Here is a 20,763-nt window from a genome sequence, read left to right as displayed (position 1 = left end):
AGAATTAAAATGGAAAAGTGTGTAAGTGAAAACTAACCAAAGTAAATATGAAGCCATCTGTTCTTACTGCATGCAAAATATTATGACATTTTTAAAATGGCTATGAGCTATGGGTATAGGGGTATTACAAATTCCGAAACGGATTTGCTTGCTGATATATTACCAAGTCTTATCCCGTCATGTGTCACAGAAATCGCTTTAGCCCCAATCTAGCACATTGAAACAGCTGTTCCACACATTTTCGATGGAACAAACATTTCTCTTGGCGCCCCAGTGGGCACGAGGTGCTGCCAACCTGCACAAAAACTGTTGGGGAAAAATTAATTCGAGCAGTCATTTTTTGGCAATTTTTTTTCAAAACGACACCAAACGACGAAACCAGGTGACAGGAGCTAATAAGTAACCTTTGTCTGCGCTGAAACTGAACACACACCATATAATCTTCACAGTTACAATAAACCTTTATTCCTCCATTACTAAGGGCTGCCAACTGCATTCTGTTTCCGTACCACCTTATCTTTCATAGAAACCACTTTTTTCTTATTTACCATTTTGTCATCTACTATTGCTGCATTTCTTTAGTCTTAAATTCTGTTTTATAATGTTTCAATATTTGTCGTTGTTGTAAATAATGGCAAAAAGATTAGATATTGATTTTTAAATAAATAAATACCATCTGTGTCAGTCAGGAAGAAGCATTGCAGGCGCTGTGGAAGACATCGCGAATCGGATTTATTCCCTTTTCACTTGTCAACTAAATGCAAAGGATCTGCCATCACCTGGACTGCTAGCTTTTGAAAATGCACATTTCTCTGTTCAACCAATTACGATATGAATTACGGTTCCCTGCTCTCAGTTCTATTGAATAGATGCTCTTACGCTTTCTTCGAGAGCAAAGCATTCCCGATGTTGCACGATATTCCCGCTCATATTGTATTGTCTGTATTAATACAGTGCTGAGCTCTTAAGCTTGTTTATTTATTGAACAGTAGCAGCGAATGCGGTTTCGACACGACCAAAAGTTAAGCCGCATATATGTATGTATATACAAGTGTGTATAATTAAAATTATTTTTCATTTATTACCGCGTACCCACGCCACATTGTTTTTGTCGCTATTCTGCTGCCGCTTGGTCCCCAGGCCCCGTTCCTGTCCCCGTCCGCTTCAGCTGCGCCTCAAAACTCATTTAATTGCCACTTAAACGCATTAAGTGCGACGGGACATGCGCAAAAATGTTTATTTATATATTTTTTGTTATTTTCAATATTTTCACCCAGCATTTGAATGCGCACATAAATTAAAGCGAACATTTCAGAGCATTAAGCTTCCAACGGACAATACCCGCCGCGCAACTATTTGCAACATTTTTAAAGCCGCATGTGCCACTTCATTGTTGGCCCATTAAATTGGGTGTCGGGGGAGGATGGTGGAGTTTAAATCCCTGGCATAACCTCGTTTAATTGTCATTATTATTTTTGTTTGAAATGCGACTCGATTGGGGCTTTTGCGGATAGGGGGGAGGTGGTAAAGTGTAATAAAATTCCAGGCCGTGGTGGCAAGTGTAAATAAATGCGCGCATATTAAAACATTAAAAGCAATTGTTTCTCACAGGCTCACATGCAGGATGGTCGCCCATACCCTTCAACAGCCCCCTGAACACTTTTGTGCATCGTGCGCATTTATTATAAAATTTATTAACATTTAATGCAAGCCGCATAGCAGTGGGTATCATGGCTGCATTAAAAGTTTAAAGCGTTTGCATAATTTGCGCTCCCCACTCCTTCTTTCTTGAAGGAGGAAGCGAGCTAAGGCTTATGGCTGTCACGGCCCAAGTCAAAGTCCTCGCTATAGCTACAGTTCAGTAGACATTAGTTTTAATGCCCCAACTTGCAGTAATAAACGCCAACTATAGCGCGATCTTCTCCTCCTCTCGTCACCACAGGTGGTGCATGCCATGGACCGCACATCTCGCGTCACCGACTATCGCTTCATCAAGGAGGCTAATGGCGCGCTAACCATCACCAATGTCATGCTGGAGGATGATGGCAAGTGGCAGTGCGAGGCGGAGAATACGCGCCGCTACACCGAGAACGCCCGACCCGTCAAGCTGGTCGTCCTGGGTATGTAAAAAGTTTAGACAAATATTAAAAAGGTCGTTACATTTGCAAAATTAGCTGAGGACAAAGCGTGGGAGATAGCCTGCGAAACGAGGAACGTGAGAGGCACTGAGCCAGCGAGTCTTGAGCGCCTTAACGACTTCGCCGACGACGACGACGACGACGTCTTCGTTCCCATTTGTTTTTGTTATTGTCATTGTTGGCAACTCAGGCGGCTTAGCGCGCCAAAAACTTTGCTTATTAGAAAGTACAGTTGAGTGCGCACTAAGCCTGATGAAAATAAAAACTGTAGCACGCTTTCATGATTCGCTTAACTTCCGTTTGCTCAGTTTCGAGGTATGCAGCCTACTTCTTAGCGCGATATTTTATACTTATTTATCACACTTAGGTGTTTGCCTAAATACATAAGCATATAGTTTACGTAATCATGTTTCAGAACTCCATTTAACAACTAAAAATATTATTAAAGAATATTCAATTTGGTTAGCTGAATTTTCAAACTGAAAGAATAAACATTTAATTTCGAACCTGATTAGGGCGGGTTTATTCATCAGACAATTAGTCCATTCAATTAGAAGAGGTATCTAAATAAAAGGTAATATGCAGAATACCAATATTTCATATAAGTCTCTCAGACTTTTGTTAGCCAACTTGAGACTAAAAGAAAGCCAATTAATTACTTTGAAAAAAATTATATTTTGTATAATTTTATAAAATTTGATAGAACTTTCCGTTTCTAGAAGCTCTAGAATGGAATACTTAAAAAGTAAAGAAAGAAAAACAGAATATAAAGAAATATTCCATCGGATCTTGGAATATTTATAAAATTACATTATTCTAAGATAAAATCCAGTCTATACAAAATAATAATTTATAACCATTCATATATTTAAATTCTAAAAAGATGTATTAAAATAATTTAAAAAAATAAAACAACTATCTTATGTTATTAGAGTAAATTTTATATCAAAGACAGTCATCTATTTAATTCATTTTCTAGCTTCCTGTCTAGTTTTTAATAACGATTTAAAATTTAAATTAAATGCAAAATATGTATGTGTTCTCTTAGGTACTTAGGAACAATATAAAGTAAACAATATAATGATACCATGAAATCGCCTAAATAAAATACTTTATTTATCCCCATAGATCGACCTAAGCCTCCTTATTTGCTCATCGATTCGCGTCGTCTGGACGCCGGCAATATTTTCGTGCCGGTCAAAGAAAACTCGGAGCTCAACCTGGCCTGCATCAGCGAGGGTGGCAATCCGAAGCCCACTCTCACCTGGGAGGTGTTGCTCAGCCCCGGTGTCGATAGGCACGCACAGAAGGTGTCCGCCGAGGTGCTCGAGCTGGAGGAGATCAAAAGCGAGAAGGTAACTGCTGTGAGAGTGTTTATTAAGCAAATTGAGTGCTCATTGCGGGTGGGTGACAGTCGTGGGTGGCAAGGTGTGGTGCAGTGAGGGGCAGATCGGCGTGCGGCTTAGCAAACTGCTGACACTTTGACATATTGTTTTGTCATTTTAATGCAAACCATGTGAAACCACAGACTACGCACACACAGACAACAACAGCAAACACATTAGTGTGGATAACAGCGGCTGACCGGCTTACAAACAACTGCCTGGGCTGTGCGAGTCGTATCCGTTGGCTGGTTGCGGTTGCGCCAAATTTGTTTGTCTTGCACTCGAGCATAATGAAAAGCAGACATTTTGGTCAAGCGTTGCATAAACTGGCCGCTGGCCACACACACCCATACACCCATACACCCACATCTAAGCAACGAACAATAGAAACAACAACTGACTGACTGGCAACCTGTCAAACACATCGAAGTGCCGACACAAATGCGTACGTCTGTATCTGTGTGTGCATGTGTACATGTATGTGGTTGTTTGTCTGTGTATGTGTGTGTGTAGTTCATACCCTAAATGCCACAAATTTGCGTGTTGTGTTCTATTCAGTTGCTTGGCTGCAGAACGACCAGCAAACCAACCGCTCGACCAAATAACGACCGCCCACCCCCCACCACATCTGCCCTTGCTGCACCACCAAATGATTGATTGAAAACTGTGCCAGACGCTTACGATGAGCGCCGAGCACCGAGCACCGAGCGCCGAGCGACGAAGAACGGTCTGCTTGATGTTGATGTCGCAGACAACAAATTTGCATGTCAAGCTCTGCCAGCACGCTTTAAGTTTAGGGCCATTGGCCTCTTGGCCTTGTACTCGGGCTTTAATTTGAATTAATGACGCCGGGCGACAAGTCGCTGATAACAGGCCTCTGGCTGCCTAATTGAGCTCGCCTGGCTTGTCATTTTGCCTAATTGGACTCGCCAGGCATTAGCTTGAGACGACATTAACTGGCATCTTTTTTTCTGTTTTTCAGGATAAGAATTCCTATAAAATCAACGGCGGAGCCAAGAGCGACGCCCGTCTACCAGCCGTCTATCGAGCGCATCACAATGCTCGGATTCTGTGCGTCATGGAGCATCCGACGCTAAAAATTCGCCAGAATGCATCGCTATTGCTGGATGTGCAATGTAAGTATGAATTACTATCAATAATAATTTGGAAAGCTCTGTTTTTAGTTACCTTAACACCAATGAATTAAAGAAAACAAGTAGGGGCTAAACATAACTTAAGAAAAAAGTACAAAAAGAAAGGATCGGTTAATTTGACAATAGAGAAACTGTTTCGAACTCTATGTCAGCCTCGATCTTAAGGCATCTACTTTATTAATCAAAATTACTTAAGTCAGGCAACCAATTAATAAATTCGTTTAATTTGGTTTATTTAATGTGTTGTTAAATGAAAGCTGTCTTATAAGCAAGCTTCACACATTCAAATAAAATAAAAGAAAATAATGGAATAAAAATCGATATTCCACGAATTACAGAAGTTATACTAAAACTACTGTATCGGGGGGAAACGCATTTAGTAGATCCCAGATGACAATCTTGAAGATGATCAATCTTGAAGCAAAAGTATACTCACAGATGGGAAGTAATGGGCTGCATCAAAAAATAGCCATAGCTTTGTTGTGTCCCTCCTCCAGCTCGGTAACTCTAGCTCTTATTCTTTCCGAGATCCTTGCCCTAATACAAAAAGATCGACATTTCTAAAACGATTGGTTTTATTCTGCTGATAAAGTATACATATATGTATATATTTTATGGTGCCTGGGTGCTACAAATCTGGACGATTTCGCAATACCCTATATATATTATTATTATACCTACAATGTTACAATTGCTAACGTAACGTGGTTTTTTTGCTGACCATGATTGCCGCCTATCACTGAGTATGATTTGCGATAAGGAAGATGGGATCAAATGTATTAAATGCCGATTAAACTGCGGACAGTTGTAGAAGGTCTGGCTCTGCGACGATTTCTATATAATTTCTATAGAATAAATACGTCTTGTTGTTTTCTTGCATTCAAAAGGTGCGTTCTGCACTGCACTAATAAGAAAGAAATCATTCTAACCGTTACAACTGCAATCAACTGAAGTACTACATACATCGTTCTTTAAATGCTCTTATTTCCTCTCATCTTTCTGAAGTGTGTAAACAAAAAATAAAAAAAAAAAACACATGAGAGAGCACAGGAAGCAACGCACTTGAATAGTGAGCCGAGTGCATAAGTAGCTGATGTGTCATTAAAGTGCCATTACGTTGCCATGGGTTAACCAACATGCACTCAGCGCGACATATGCCGTAAACTTTGCCAAGCACGTGACTCACTTATGAAGTCACCCATATACTCATTCCTTCACTCACTCACTCACTCGCTCACTCAGCTAGTCAGTTAGTCAGCCAGTCAGTCATTGCGCTAAAAAGCATAATATTTAAATGTATAGGGGAAAAAAAAGTTTTTAATAAAAGCCAAACAGAACTCGCACCTTGTTTAATTAACACAGAGCGTGAAGTAAAAGTGAAAACCAAAAGCAAATGTTGATTAAAAAGTTAAATTGCTAAAGTTAATACACGGCCAAAGGGCGACAGGCCGAGAGGGTGGCGGTATGGCGGTATGGCGGAATGGCGGAACGGGGGTCGAAGGTCTAACGACCAAAGAGAAACAACGGCGCAAAATTATGCAGCTGCACAAAGTCAGCAATGAAGGAAAGCAAAGGTGAAATTATACAAATGAAAAGTGCAGTGGTAAAAAAATAAAATACAAAAAAAAAAAAAAAAAGCTCACCCGGCCACGTGACATCGTTGTGCTACAGTTCAGTGGAGTTGGAATGTAAGCGATATGAGCACAGTGTAGATAAAGATTTTAATTAACTGGTGTGGCAACGAGATACGGAATGCAAGTTAATAAAGCGAATTGCTGCTGTGGATTAGTCGAACATACTCGCCACGGTATGCGGATGCAGATTTTTACGAAGGGAGTGGGTTGGATAACTTATCTTTGTACTACGCAAGTATTAACACCTTAGCCATACTACTCATTTGCATTGCACAAGTCGTTGTAAGTCTTAGAAACTAGTGTTAAGTGAGCACATAAAGATCCACTTTCCACTTTTCTAGGAATAATTCTAGCTCTAAAATGTCGTAGTTCTGGACGGATCCAAAAATCGAAAAGAAACCCCAACAAGAACGATTCTTTTGAGTTTCAACTGGACGTTTAAGACTACTTAGACAAGTTCGGTTACTCAAATACTTACTCAATAATTCGAGGGACCAGTCGGGGTTCGAGTTACCACGCCAGCAGAGTAGAGAAACAATAGGAAAATTTGTACCTATACAGTCTAAATAATATTGAGTTGCAAAAGCGTGCTGGTTTCGGTCTTAAGACAAATGTTAATGGCTTCTATACCAACTTTTATAGATAACTTATTTCATGTTATGCCTCCTAATTATTCAAGTTAAATGTTATCTTAAGTCCGGCTGTTATAGAGCGAACCACCAACACCAAAACAGTTCTAGTCAGCATCACTTCGCCTCGGTTGGCTTTGATCCCAGACGATGGTTAAGGCATTGCATTGTTGATAGATAGATGCGTTGACACTGGCCTTTCTGTACTTTGATGTTATTTGATCAACAAACAATGAAATGAAACACTCTTTGTGAGGAAAATCTCTATTAGCAATTAAACAAAACAAGATTTAAATATTTAGGGCGGTAGATGAACAAGATATGATCTGTGATTGGAAAGCATTTTGCATGTTGAAAGCACACAAAAAATTATGATGGCGATCCAAAGATGTTTAAACATATTGATGATTAAATATTCTTTTTCTGCTGATACGGAAAGAAACTAACATGATTCTCCCTCCTATATACACCCTTTAAATGCTCCTCATAGTGTATCAGTATATCACGAATGCATCGCTCAGGTGCTAAATGGTCGCAATTTTTACAACTGCATCAATCACAGCAGGAAGCGATCCAAGAAAGGAAATAGACTAGCAAAAACATCCATTCGATGGCTAGAACAAAAGTCAAAATTAAGGCAAGCTCCAAAGCCAGGGCAAGCCATTAGAAGGACTATCACTAATTGGCAGCAACAAAGCCGCACACGAGTTCCAGAGCAGCCCACAGAGAGAGCCGAGCAAGCTGTGTTAGAGTGTGTGAGGTGGTCGGTAAAACAAAGTGGCATAGCTATTTGCTTTATTAATACCCATCAAGCCGCATAATGCCCTGACAAATGCGCAGGTAGAGTGGAGCCATGAACATGATTGGAAAATATAGAAAAGCCGTGTGGGATTTCCATATGCGCGCTCTTGTGTGTATGTGTGTGTGTGTGTGTGTGTGTGTGTGTGTGTGTAAGTGTGTGTAAGTGTGTTTGTCTGTCTCTATGTAGACTGGGAAGGGCATGAAAATTGTAAAAACCACAATAATAACAACAGCAGAAAGCCAGCAACAATAACAACAATAAAATAAAATGTAGGCAGAGGGCGCAACCACAACGTTTTACAACAAAGAAAAAGCAGTCAGGCAGCTCCTTTGTTGTTGTAACATATACAAATTAAAATGCACACACATGAAAGGACACTCGCAGAACAGACAGACAGCCAGGAAAAGCAGTATGTGTTGCTGGTTTTAATTTTACATTTTTATATGCAGACAGTTGACAAACAAATCAAGGACATCAATCGGCATCGCATTTTCCTGTTAAACCTGCAATGCAAATTTTGAAATTTAAATCAACATTCAATCACAAGTAAACGCAAAAGATAGATGTTAGTACATAAGTGCAGTAACATGCATATGTTGCTGCTTGGCATTGCCTAATACATTTTACGTTATTTCTTTTTTTTTTGTTGGCATCAAATTGATAGGCGAGTTCCATTCGAGAGTTCGGGGGCAGACAACGCCAACGCTCTATCTTTAGGGCCATGGTCTGGGCCAGGCCGCATAAAAGGCAAACAGTTGTCGAATGGCCGCATCCTGACAGCCGATTCATACATATGTATGATGTCTGACTGGTTGTTGTCTGCACTCACACTCTTATTCCACACGGATGCACACATACACGCACACACATGATTGTACGGCCTCCATTGAATACGTATAGTTTGGCAAACAACCGACAAACAAATTTAATTTCGACTCTCATTCAAAGCAGGCCCGTTCTAGCACCCGACCCCCGACCGTCCTTAGCCCCCATGCCATAATCAAATTGTATTAGTTACAAAGCCCACAAAAGAAATGGGAGAAAAATTGAAAAGATTGAAATCAATGTGAACATTTTGTTGAATATTTTTTTGGGCACTGGCATTGGTGGCGATTGTGTGGCTACAAATGTAACACTAATTAAAAAACATTTGATTTATGCCTATGAATATGCATTGAATGAATGCATGGGCATCGCTATTAGAGCAACATGTACGTAGTACGAGTATACATGTAATGTGTTTACATTTGCATTTAGTCGATGGCTTTTCGACATGCATTGAATGGATGTTTGATTGGTAGCCTGGGATCCGAATTTCACTTGCATTAGATTTGTCGATATTGAATTGAAATTGCAAAAATACAGTAGCAAATATCTTCAAATGGCTCTTTGCACAGATTGAAAGGTTTTATGCAATTTCCATGAGCAGTTCTATTCACATTTCCCATTTCTTTTAATGACCAAACAAAAAAAAATGCTAAGTTCTACTATATCTTTAACAAAAAATTCAATGGACTGCAAGGCGTGCTGCATAGTCTTAGACTTTTTCAATTTAAAGCATAATTAAGGACATCTTTTTAGGAGCTTTTTTTTTTTTTTGAAGGGAATTGATAATGTCATAAACAGATTCTTTAAAGATGCACTACTTTTAATTTCATAATGGAGCTTTCAGCAGCATTCTAGTTATTTTTCTTTTGTTCAGAAAATACTCAGACACCTAAAACATATATAAGCGTTTGAATATCATCCATCGATTTGTTGTCACCTCATCGATAATTTCTGAAACAGTACCATCTTATTTATCACATCTTGCTCATCTCATTTAAGGCTTTCCCCATAAGAATGTGTCGTTATTTACTTTTCATTTCGCTTGCATTGTGCAAAGTTTTTTCGTCACTTTTGCAAGAGCGACAACGACAACGAAACCCATTAGCCGTCTTAGCCGTTGAGCACAACATCAAAAAGCCAAACACATTTGCATTTAGTTTAATTATAAAAGTTTCCTGCCTGGCTGGGCCCTCGCCTCTGCTAGTCTCCACTCAACTCGAGTTGCGTTTATTTTTGTGGCGTAATTTTTTAATTAAAAACTATTTTGTAGATTTTCCACAGCCACCATACAGCGACGTTGGTGACGCAGAAGACACTTGCCAAAAATAACTAACCAAATATCTACCTATCTTTCTCTTCCTTTCTCCTTCCACATAGACACACCCTCGTTTGCCATTTCGCGCACACCTGGCTTCGGGTATCCGTTGCGGGAGGGCATCGAAGTTAGCCTCAAGTGTGACGTCGACTCGAATCCGCCGAGCACGCCGCGTTGGCAAAAGGACGACGGAGACACACCGGTAAGTCAAAGTCAAAGTCAAACTTAAACTCTTGCATGCATCCTTGTAGGCTGGGCGTGGCTTTGTGATTTTTCATGGCGCAGCCAGCAACAAGGAGCAAGTTTTAAATGGATTTTCGTTCAGTTGTACCAACTATTTGCCTATCCTTAATTACCAAAAATTGTTTACCCCTCGGTAGCGACATGCATGCACCACCACTTATCTCATCCACAAACTTCTCGCACTTCTCACACCGTGAACTCTCTTTTCATTTCTTGCAGGTGCCACAAACCGGCGATGGGTTTCTCAACTTTACCTCCATAAGGCGCGAGCATTCCGGCTGGTATAAATGCACGTCGCGGCATCTAAACTTCCAATACTCGTCGATTGGTTATTACCTCAGCGTGCGCTGTAAGTATACAAGTAGAGATGGGAATGACATTACCAGCACCAGGGTGCCATCAGAAACGCATTGTGGGTGGGCGAGCACCTGGCAATCAAAATAAATTAGCGCTCGTATGCGTGAAATTACCTCAAAAAATGGCGCGTGATAATATTTTAGCCATTAGGTGGCAGCACGGCTAACAAATATATATAGCAACAACAGCAACCAAAAAAAAAAAAAAAAAAATTATATATACATCCCCTAGGATATGTACGTACTTATATATGTGTGGGTGAAATGCCAAAAATCGGAAAAACGTTGCGAAAATTTTACGAGCCGCGCACATGGCGCGCATTTTGGCAGTTTTCGCTTTTTTTTAGAGATTCGCACTTGTCGTCGAGGGTGTGCGGAGCGTTAAATGAGTCGCACTTGATGTTTCCATGCTGCATACTTTGAGGCGTCATCGACGCCAATGCCGACGCCGACGCCGACTCCAGAGCGGTTGCGTTTTGTAACCCTCATGCGACAATACTCGTATGCAAAATGTGGCAAAAATGTGGTACAAGTATATGGATGTTGCGCGTTTTTATTGGCATTGACACTCACAGTGGTGGCATCGAAGGCGTCATGTCTGTGCCTGCCATGTCTTGTCAACCCTCTGCGCCCCACTATTTATGCTTACGCGCCATTTTGCTGTCAATATAAAAGTATGTGAGGAGAGTATTATGTTGGGGTTCTCTCTGCTTGGTTTGTGGCATTTTGTGCGCTGAACGCGTGTTAATGGTTGTAAATATTTTTATTGAATTTATGTTGCTGACAGAAGCAGCAGCCACTTTGTTTGCAAATATGTTGCCGGCGCCTAAAAGCAGACAGCGAAACTTTTTGCACAAGAACGAGCTGTTAGTGGGAAACGGTACCAAAAAGCAGCCGCCGAAAGCTCTCAGGGTGAATCAAATTTGATTAGCGTCAAAGTGCGTCGAAAAGTCATTTTCAGGCTCATTACATGGCAATAACATTTTGGAAGCCATCGATAAGTACAAGAAAAGGGGACATCAACATGAAAAAGAAATGAGATCGTAGTATAGAAACACTTAAGTTATCAAGAAATGGCAATTATGGAAGAACAAACGCGTTAAGTAAGCCGGAAATCAGATTTAGGTCATTAATAAATCAAATTTAAAACAAAACTTGACTGTGAGGAAATAGAGGAATGAAAACACTTAAGAATAAATACATAGTATAACATGACAGCTGTTTAAAATCCGTCCCATCAGCATTTTCCCTTTAATTATGAAAGCGTATAAAAGGATGGCCATTAGATAGCATAACATTTTAACACAATATTTCAAAGGTTAAAATCCATCCAGATATAATGGAAAAGGAACAATTATACAAGAATTTGGAAAAATGCAAATCGATTAGAGGAGTCAAAAAAAAAACTTTGGAAATTTTATTTTATGACTTAGTCATCGTTGGTAGAGAAACTTCACTTGTTCCATGTCATCCTCTCAACTAAAAAGTCAAATAATGCCCAAAAGACTGCAACCAAATTAGAATTATAGGCAATCATCAATCATGACAAATATAAAATGGCTGCAAAAAGCCGCTCAAAGCACAATTCAAAAAAAAAAAAGAAAAAAGAAGCCCAGGCGAGATAAAACAGCGACAGGTTTAACTGACAAAAGGCGAGAATAAAAAATAAGCGCAGCGCCAAAAAATATTATATATTTATGTATGTATATACTTCTATTGGTAATAATAACTTGACAAACTGCTGGCAGTTTTTTATACTCGTCTCGTCCACCCATACACCAGCCAATAACCCAATCTGTCAGAGGAAAATCAAACCATCGCATCCCGAGGGAGCAGTTTTTGTCTGCGTTGAAATTGTGATGCGTTAGGCAAAGGCGGCACATCGCAAATCCCTGACAGGCGTCCGTCGTTGCTCATTATGGGAAAACAAATGCTTTATTAATAAAAAAAAAGAAAGTAAAAAATAAGAACGAAAAGAAGAGGCCAAGAAGTGAACAGAAGAGCAGAGAAAACACGCGCAATGGCCGACGCCATCGACATTATCGATGATTGATGTGCTCGGCTCAGTCGGTAGGTCTGTAGGTTGTGTCGGGCGGGCCGAAACTTTTTCTGTTGATTTTGCAGCACAATCTAATTGTAAGAGACGTCGGGGGGTGGCTCGTGTGGGGGACGTGCGTTATTTCCAACATGTTAAGCACATAAATCAATTTGTAAAACGTTTACGAAAAGCGGCAAATGGCAAATCGAACTCAACGACTGCCGACTGCCGACTGCCGACAACTGAGAGTCGGCACAAACTTTACAGCTAGAGCCAAGTTGCCCATTTATGACAGCAGGCGTTTGTGTGTGTGTGTGTGTGTGTGTGTATGTCTATAAACTTTAAAGAAATATCTATAAGATATATATTTTTGGGTCGAGTCTGTCCTGTCATAAACTAGCAAAGACAGCTGCAACAATGGAGCTCGAGCCCCCATGATAAATGGCGGCGGCAACAGTCGTGTACAAAGAAAAATATTACAAAAAAAAAAAAAATTTTTTTAAATGCTTGGCAGAGTTGTTGTAAGCCATGAGTCTCATCCCATCCCCGATATCCGTTCCCCGTGCCACAACTGATAAATCGCATTTGATTTTAAGCGCCTGACAGACAGACGCCCAAATCCAGCATCGAATTGGAAAAAAAGCGGCTGCAGCAGCAACGGGCGAGGCTTTGAATGCGCGCTTAATTGCTGACGATATGTTTTTCGGTTTGCAATCATGCAAGTGGAAAATGCCGCGCAGGTAGCAGGAAAATGAACAAAGAAGAAGAGCACAAAAAATCTCACACAGCCACACAAACAGCTTCGAAAGAGAAAAGTTTGCGTCAACGACGCTAACAAAACGCAATGAAAAAGCAATCAACGTGCTGCAGACAAAGCAACAACAACTACTACCAGAAGAATAATAACAACAACAACAACAACACTTGGCCCAAGTTCTAGGAAACAGCAACGACGGCAACGTCTAAAGTCAACAACGCACAAAAGTAGGCAATTTCGTGTAGTTGCGCAAAAGTTTTCCAACTGCCCACTTCCAGTTGAAGGAGATTGATTTGCCACACGTCCAGTACCATGGTCTCTGTATCTGACTTTGCTTCCGACACCGACTCCGACTCTGACTCCGACTGCCTGACAAGCAAGCGGCTTAAGAACGCTTTTGGCCTTGTAAAAACGTCTCTAATTTGACACGTACGCTGAATGGGTTGGTCCATCGCCATACTTGCACTCGGACTCGGACTTGGACTTGGACTTGGGCTCAGGTATGCGTCTCCGCGCTTTGTTTGCTCCGCACATTAATGAGCTGAAGTTCGTACAATGGCTAATTAATGCCAAGTGGCTGGTCGCATGTTGTACGTATACTGCTAATGAAGTTCAATTAGCCAAAAGTTTGCCAAAAGTTTAACGAGCATACTAGTCCTTAAAATGTTCCAAACAAGTATGTATGCTGAAAATGTCTCATGGGTCCGAAAATCTTTCAAATATGAAGACAATATTCATTGCCAATATTATAATCGTATATATAATAATCATATAATATAATATATAATATAATCGTACATATTTTTGCAATATTACTATCAAATTCAATAGTTTCTAAAAATTGTTGCAATACTTAATTATAAGAACTGCTTGGAAATGTATATCTCATAAAAATTAATAATAAGTTTTAAAGAGTCTGAATCCCAAGAGTGTGTGGGCAGTTGGTTGTTTTGCTTACTTCTCGCATATTTCAGATTCATTTTGTTATGATCATTTTTATTTTAAACTTCTTCAAAAATCAGAACAAATTCCTTACCATTAACAAAATACCCACAAATCAATTGCCAAAGCTTTATTGTGTCTGTTAAAAATTTCTTACGGGCAACAGCATTCATGTCATTATGTAACTATTTCGCTTATTTTTCCAACATTTCTTGAAAAATTCTTATAATACTTATTGATAAAGTAAGAAATTTATATCTCATTAAATTCGAAGTTTTATGCAAATTGTGGAGTGAATTCCCTAGAGTGGTTGGGATGTTGATTGTTCTGTTTACATGTCGCATATTTATGATTCATTTTATTATGATCATTGTTTGAAGTTAAGAACAAATTCCTTACCATTAACACAATACCTACAAATCAATTCCCACTGCTTTTGTGGACACCTTTAACTTGGCCCTTGGTTTCGAAACCACATCGAATTGCATTGTTCCCAATGGGGTGCAGCAGTGAACTAATTTGGCCAACCAACTGTTACGAAAACACAGGGCGCATTCCCCACCTGCCACCACCCAGCACCCACCACCCTTGTCAGGCACTTCAGTGCTGTGTGACACAACAAAACAAACTACAAAACAATGGTCGTCGCTCCAATTGAGCAGCAGCGAAGAAACCTTGTAGGAAAACCGCCATTGGAAAAACACATTTGCTGGCATTACAATAAAATTTAATTTTACATGCTATTGTAAGCATGGCCAGAATGAAGAAGGGGTACCCAGCTCCCCTCCCTCCCTCTCTCATTCTCTCCCTCTCTCTGTCTTCGGTCGCTGGTCCGCACATTTTCTTACGCCTCAACTGGCTGCCACGGCTAATCGGCAATGTCCTTTCGTGCGCATGTTATACATTATCCTTTGTCATGCTGGTTATCGCGGTTTAACTTTATTGTTTACTTTGCCGTCGTCCCCCGCCATCCACAGCTACTTCTATGCGATATGAAACATTTTCCTTGCCTGCAAGCCGCTAAGTATGCTACTCTTATGTATGGCTGCTCTTACCCCACCACCCACCCATCCAGTGTCGTCGTATGTATTTCTGTGTTTATCGGCGCGCACGATTATTAGTTTTCTGCTTTTGTTTTTATAGCCTGCGATTACGTTTTTGGTATGTGCCACTGCTCAAGCGAAAGGCAATGTGGCAGGGGCCGGGCATTAGAAAACTGAGAAAACTGATGGCCGCATAAAAAGATATTCAATAAAATTTTATTTGACTTTTTTCTTTTGTGCTTTGTTGCTCGGTGGTCGGTTGAGACTCCAAAGAAACGAGAAAAACTCATTTTGTGTATGGAGGCCATGCTAAAGAAATATTAAAAACTCATTGGATCTGAACAACTTAAGATATAATATCAAAATTTAGGCAATTCCTTTCGTTTTATTGTTATAAGTTTGAGCAGCCTATAACCATTACACCAATGTTAAATGTCATTTTTCCTTTTTAGAAATGAGACTTCATTTGCATACACGAGGATATGTATAATTTGTGGGAATAAATGTCAGGGAGAGTAGGAAGCTTTCGCATAAACAAAATCTCAAATAAAATCATGAAAGATAAAAAGACAGATTCGAAAAATACAAGTAACCTTCCTTAACACCAAAGCATTGAGAGTTCCGAGGTCAGAGAGGATTGTTGCATTGAAATAAATGGTCATTTTTATATGCGTTTCCTAGTCCTATTACTACATAAAATATAAAGTAGGTTGGAATATTAAAGAACACATCTACGAGTATATGAAGATGAACTATTTTCGCGTTGTGCTGCATTCCCCTCACGCATCACATCAAGTGCAATCATCTTTAGATTCAGCTCATTACAAATTAATCGGGTATAGCAGCCGTTCATCACATCCCCCCTCCCCCCCTTCCTAGCTCCAGACCATGTGTACAACGACGTTAAGTAGCCCAAATGCTGGGAAATGGGAAAAGCGATGCTTAAGAAGCGGCAAATTATAGCCAAGCACAAAGCAGAAGCAACAGCACAAGTGAAGTGGAAGGAGAGAGGAGAACAAAAACAACAAAATTAAAATTTATAACCAAGACACAAACGCAATCAAATGCAACGAGAAAATAGAGAAACAACAACAAGAAATGCAGCTCCTTTAGCCATCCACAGATCCCCCCGTCAAGTTTTCATCTTTGTATGTAGCTGCTTCCTTCCGCATGCTGCATGCTCATGAAGCTGCCAAGTTAAGCTGATGATGCAGCTTCATATTCATGAATAAATATGATGATGAATTTTTGTTGCAACAATTTTTGTTCCTCGTGGAATGAACATGCGAAAATGAAGTTGTTCGGCAGTTGTTGCTGTTGCTGCTACTGTTGTTTTTATTCTTATTTAAACGCTCTTGCATCTGTTATTATTGAAATGTCGTGGCAGAGAAACAGCATAAATATGTTATATTAAAATACATATTAAACATATTAAACAGAGAGTCACGAAAGTGTGGCAGAGTCCTGGGTCCAGTCTTGTACTTGAGGGAGCAAAGAAACGAACAAACGAAAGGAAAACAAGTAAATAACTTTTCAGTATGAAAATGACAGCAAACGCGCGAAGCTGCCAAGGGATTTATGATTATTCACACATAAGCACACACAGACAGTCTCATATACTCGTATATACTTGGTAGTATGTGTGTGTCTGATGTGTCGACATATTGATGTTTCTGATACACTTTGCTGGCTCAAGTCCTGCCTTCGCACACTTGTCGACATATGTATGCAAGATAGTCTGCTGCATTTGGCAGGCCAACAACCCAGCAATCACACGCACTCACTCACACATATACAAACAAACCTACGTACACATCAACATCCTTCACACCCCTTGCAATATGTTTGTATGTACTTGAAGCCAACGCATGCTGCTGATGATGATGCTTTATGATTAATGATTGGTGGCTGATTCGAGGACGACCCCTCTCTTGCCTCTCTCAGTTGTCTACTCGAATGCCCGAATGTGCCTTGAATCTGCTGCTTGGCATATTGATTCTTCTTGTATGCATTAGTATTTGTTGTTTGCCCTTCATTCATGGCGACTTCTGGTGCCGCCTCCCTCTCTACTTAATACTATGTCTGTCTGTAGCTGTGGCTGCTGCGATTCAAAAGACATTCGCATTCCGCTGCCGCCATATGGGCGGCATTTGTTATTTCTGTCTTTGTTTATTTGCCCTTTTTTGTCGGTTTTATGAGTGGCCATTGAGCGTAATATTCATAAAATGCGCACAGTAAGTGGCGGGAATTAATGAGTCCAAAGTGGAGAGTGGCACTTCGCATCAAGTTGAAAATGCCTCTGCATCTGACTGCACAGTCGGTGATCTGGAATGGAAGAGACACACAAGTCTAGCTATTCTTATTCCCATTGCTATTGACAGATCTTTGGAACCACAATCTTCTTTTATGTTGTTGACGGAATTAGTGCATAAAGTAAATTATTCAAAGCCACTACAATATTGTAGAAAAAGTCGCCCTCCGACCGGCGATTCGTCACGGAAAATAACATCGGCCAGATCTATACATAACTACAGGAACAGGCGAAGTGGCGGCTGTCGAAGTGTTCCAAAGCAGTGGGCAAGGGCGTAGGCAGCTTTTACCAAAGGGGGGGCCAAAAAATTAAAATTTTGATTAAATAATGCACGATGCATTTAAAAAATAACTTATGTATATGATCAATAAAAAAAATCTACAACAAATCCAACTCAGATCCGTTTTAAGGCGTCGACTTTATATGGCAAAATTTTTTCTAGGGGGGCAACGACCCCGCCCCCCTTCCACCTGCCTACGCCCTTGGCAGTGGCAGTTCGATTTGTTTTTCTACACATTTAGTGGAATAACCGCTTAGTTCTAGTTTAAAAAATAACTACCTTGGACAAAGAAATAATATATTTATAAATTAAACTGAAAACAATAAATATATGAAAATTAATAATCAACAAACAAACTTGTAGTTTTGAATATTGATAACATTATATTTTTATTTAATATTGCATTTTCTAAAGCTTTAATTTATTGACAGCTATTGATGCACCAACCTTTAAATTGAAGTGCGAGAAATTCTTCAGAGCAGAGGCACAATTATCTGTCTCATTTGTAGATCATTTAATCAAACCATGTCCGTTATCTACTGCCCATCCCATAACTCAACCACATAGCCCTCGTCTGCGAGCAATAGCGAATGACAAATGTCTGACAGTTCGAGGCGAGCTCATTAGAAATTTTAGAGACTGGCTCATCACTCTCGCTCAACGCGCCTCAACTTTCGCTTGTCAATTTGAACAACGGCACTTTGTCTTTGTTGGACAGGGCAATAAAAAATGTTATAACTACGTGATTTCGACTAAGTAACGCCGCTCCCATTTACCACCCTATAGCCCTCACCCCACACCCCACACCCCTCACCCCTCACCATGCCGCTACACACTCGTGCGCCAACATTTGCTATTGTCAGCAATAAAATGGCGAGGGTTGCTGAGCCAGGCCAGGGTTGTTGTGCAACTGATTGACAAGCGACGAAGGGTCTGCCAAAATGAGCTTACAATTAATTGTTACTTGAGCGTTTAGTGCACACCTCGCCCAACAGCCGAACAGCCCAGCAGGCCAACGTCAAGCCAGTAAGCCAGTCAACCAACTAGACCATGTCATCAAAGCAGCGCCACTTTGAAAGCAAAGTAAAGCCACACAAATCTCTGCTGGCGATTGCGTTGAACTTTAAGGGCTTCCCCTTCGCATGTCGTCCTTAATGTGCATAAATGTGTGTATATGTGTGTGTGTGTGTGTGTTTGCGTATGGAATGGGGTGGAATTTAGCTCTTGCACTTGTAATTAGTAGTTTCTGTTAATTACATGGCGGCCACATTTTTTGTAAAACCCGAATTCTAGAGCTAATTTGAAGTGAGACTAATTTGAAAGAGAAGCTTGATTGTGGCAGCTGAGAAAATTCAAGCCAAACAATAATAAATATACTCCACTTGGCCCCGAAATTATCCCAAGTGTTATGGAAATTTAGAGAAATTATTGAGATTCTTGTATTTGTACTATTTTCAGTAGAGACTTGTAGTGTGTGGGTAGATATGGTGTTTGTATTTATCCATTTTTGTTGCATGGGCAGAATTCGGAAGGAGTGCACTTCTTGCTACGCTCTAACTTAGCTCGCCGGATATGGGGTGGGGTTCTTACCTCCTTCTGCCATACTACACTACCACAATAGTTTAAGTGCACATTAATATAAAAAAACCAACAGTTCAATTGACAATAAAATAAAAATCCAAAGTTGAAGAATAATCGTGCTTGAAACCCTACTGAATTGGATTGGATTTGACAATATCTAGTGAGGAGCATAGATGTTGTTAGCATCCTCGTCTGTACCCACCCGACCATGGCAATATAAGTTGTTTAGGTATTGCCCCATAGGAACTTTATACGAATAGTTAATTATTGGGAAGAAACATGATTTAAATTTTAGGCGACGGACCGAAAAAGAAATACTGTTAGCAATTCATGATTTCAAAATTAAAAATATTATTCATTTATTCCAAAACAATTTCATAGTTAATTTCATGTCTAATCAGAATTTATGTTCATTAAGACCCTAGCCTGATTGTATATGCAAAAAAAAAAATACACATATCCTATGAGTACATTTAAATATAATATGGTATATGCATTGTAAAATATATCTGGTAAATTTAATGATTCAGGTTAATTGTAGCTTTTAATTTGTCTGTGTTTGTACATACTTACTCAGCTTGGTGATCGTTGAGCTCAATCGAAGACGCAGCTAACATTACCACAGACTTTTGCATTTACAACTTATTAATTTGCATTAGAAATTCATTAAATTTATATATATATATATATTACTAATGCATGAATATCATTGTTAATTACTTTGATTTATGTGGCCTTGCATATGCAATCAGGTAGATGGATTGTACATGTTTTTGTTGTTTTTAAAGAAAAAAGAAAAAAAAAGAAGAAAATTAAGTATACATTTTAAACTAATCAATTATCATAGATTTTGTAAGTTTTAATTGAAATATCTAATCAAATAAATGTGCTGGATTGAGCTATTTAACTATTATTGAATAGGCAACCGTCGTAGTAAGACGACCGTTTGTATTTTGCAATGACATTAAGTGTCATAGAAAACCGAATAAAATGGCCAAAGTTAATAAAATTTAAATGAACATAGGCTCGTTATTCAAAAGAACGTTTCACTATCTGTACTATTCCTTGCAAATTTGCTGGTTTAGTCATAGGCACTTCTGGTGTTGCCGAGAAAGTAAAGTCGTGTAGCTGCTGGATCTGCGGTGCGGTGTAGTCAAAATTATTAAAGTTGTTGCGTTGTTTCAGCACGGAATTATAGCCGCAGCAGGTTGGCCCTGAGCACCATACCTGCCGCTCGGGGTTATGAAACTCGATCTCTAAACAAAAAAAAAATTACTTTAAAAACAGAACGAAGCTAACCATATTGATTTACCTGGTGTAAATACAA

General features: G+C 39.7%; 1 protein-coding gene across 1 annotated transcript in view; it reads left to right on the top strand.

Annotated features, from left to right (window-relative positions):
- Nucleotides 1-20,763, top strand: part of LOC115634559 — a 207,510-nt gene that overhangs the window by 154,267 nt on the left and 32,480 nt on the right. The window contains exons 4-8 of the mRNA XM_030532375.1: nucleotides 1,943-2,120; nucleotides 3,267-3,493; nucleotides 4,506-4,659; nucleotides 9,948-10,087; nucleotides 10,348-10,477. Of these exons, the coding sequence (XP_030388235.1) occupies nucleotides 1,943-2,120; nucleotides 3,267-3,493; nucleotides 4,506-4,659; nucleotides 9,948-10,087; nucleotides 10,348-10,477 (829 nt within the window). The remainder of the gene's footprint in view (nucleotides 1-1,942; nucleotides 2,121-3,266; nucleotides 3,494-4,505; nucleotides 4,660-9,947; nucleotides 10,088-10,347; nucleotides 10,478-20,763) is intronic.

This window comes from Scaptodrosophila lebanonensis, unplaced genomic scaffold (genome assembly GCF_003285725.1).
Source record: "Scaptodrosophila lebanonensis strain 11010-0011.00,11010-0021.00 unplaced genomic scaffold, SlebRS2 tig00000001-arrow-pilon, whole genome shotgun sequence".
Classification (NCBI taxonomy): Eukaryota; Metazoa; Arthropoda; class Insecta; order Diptera; family Drosophilidae; genus Scaptodrosophila; species Scaptodrosophila lebanonensis.
The sequence above is the reverse complement of the archived record's forward strand: the minus strand, read 5'-3'. Positions and strand labels throughout refer to the sequence as shown.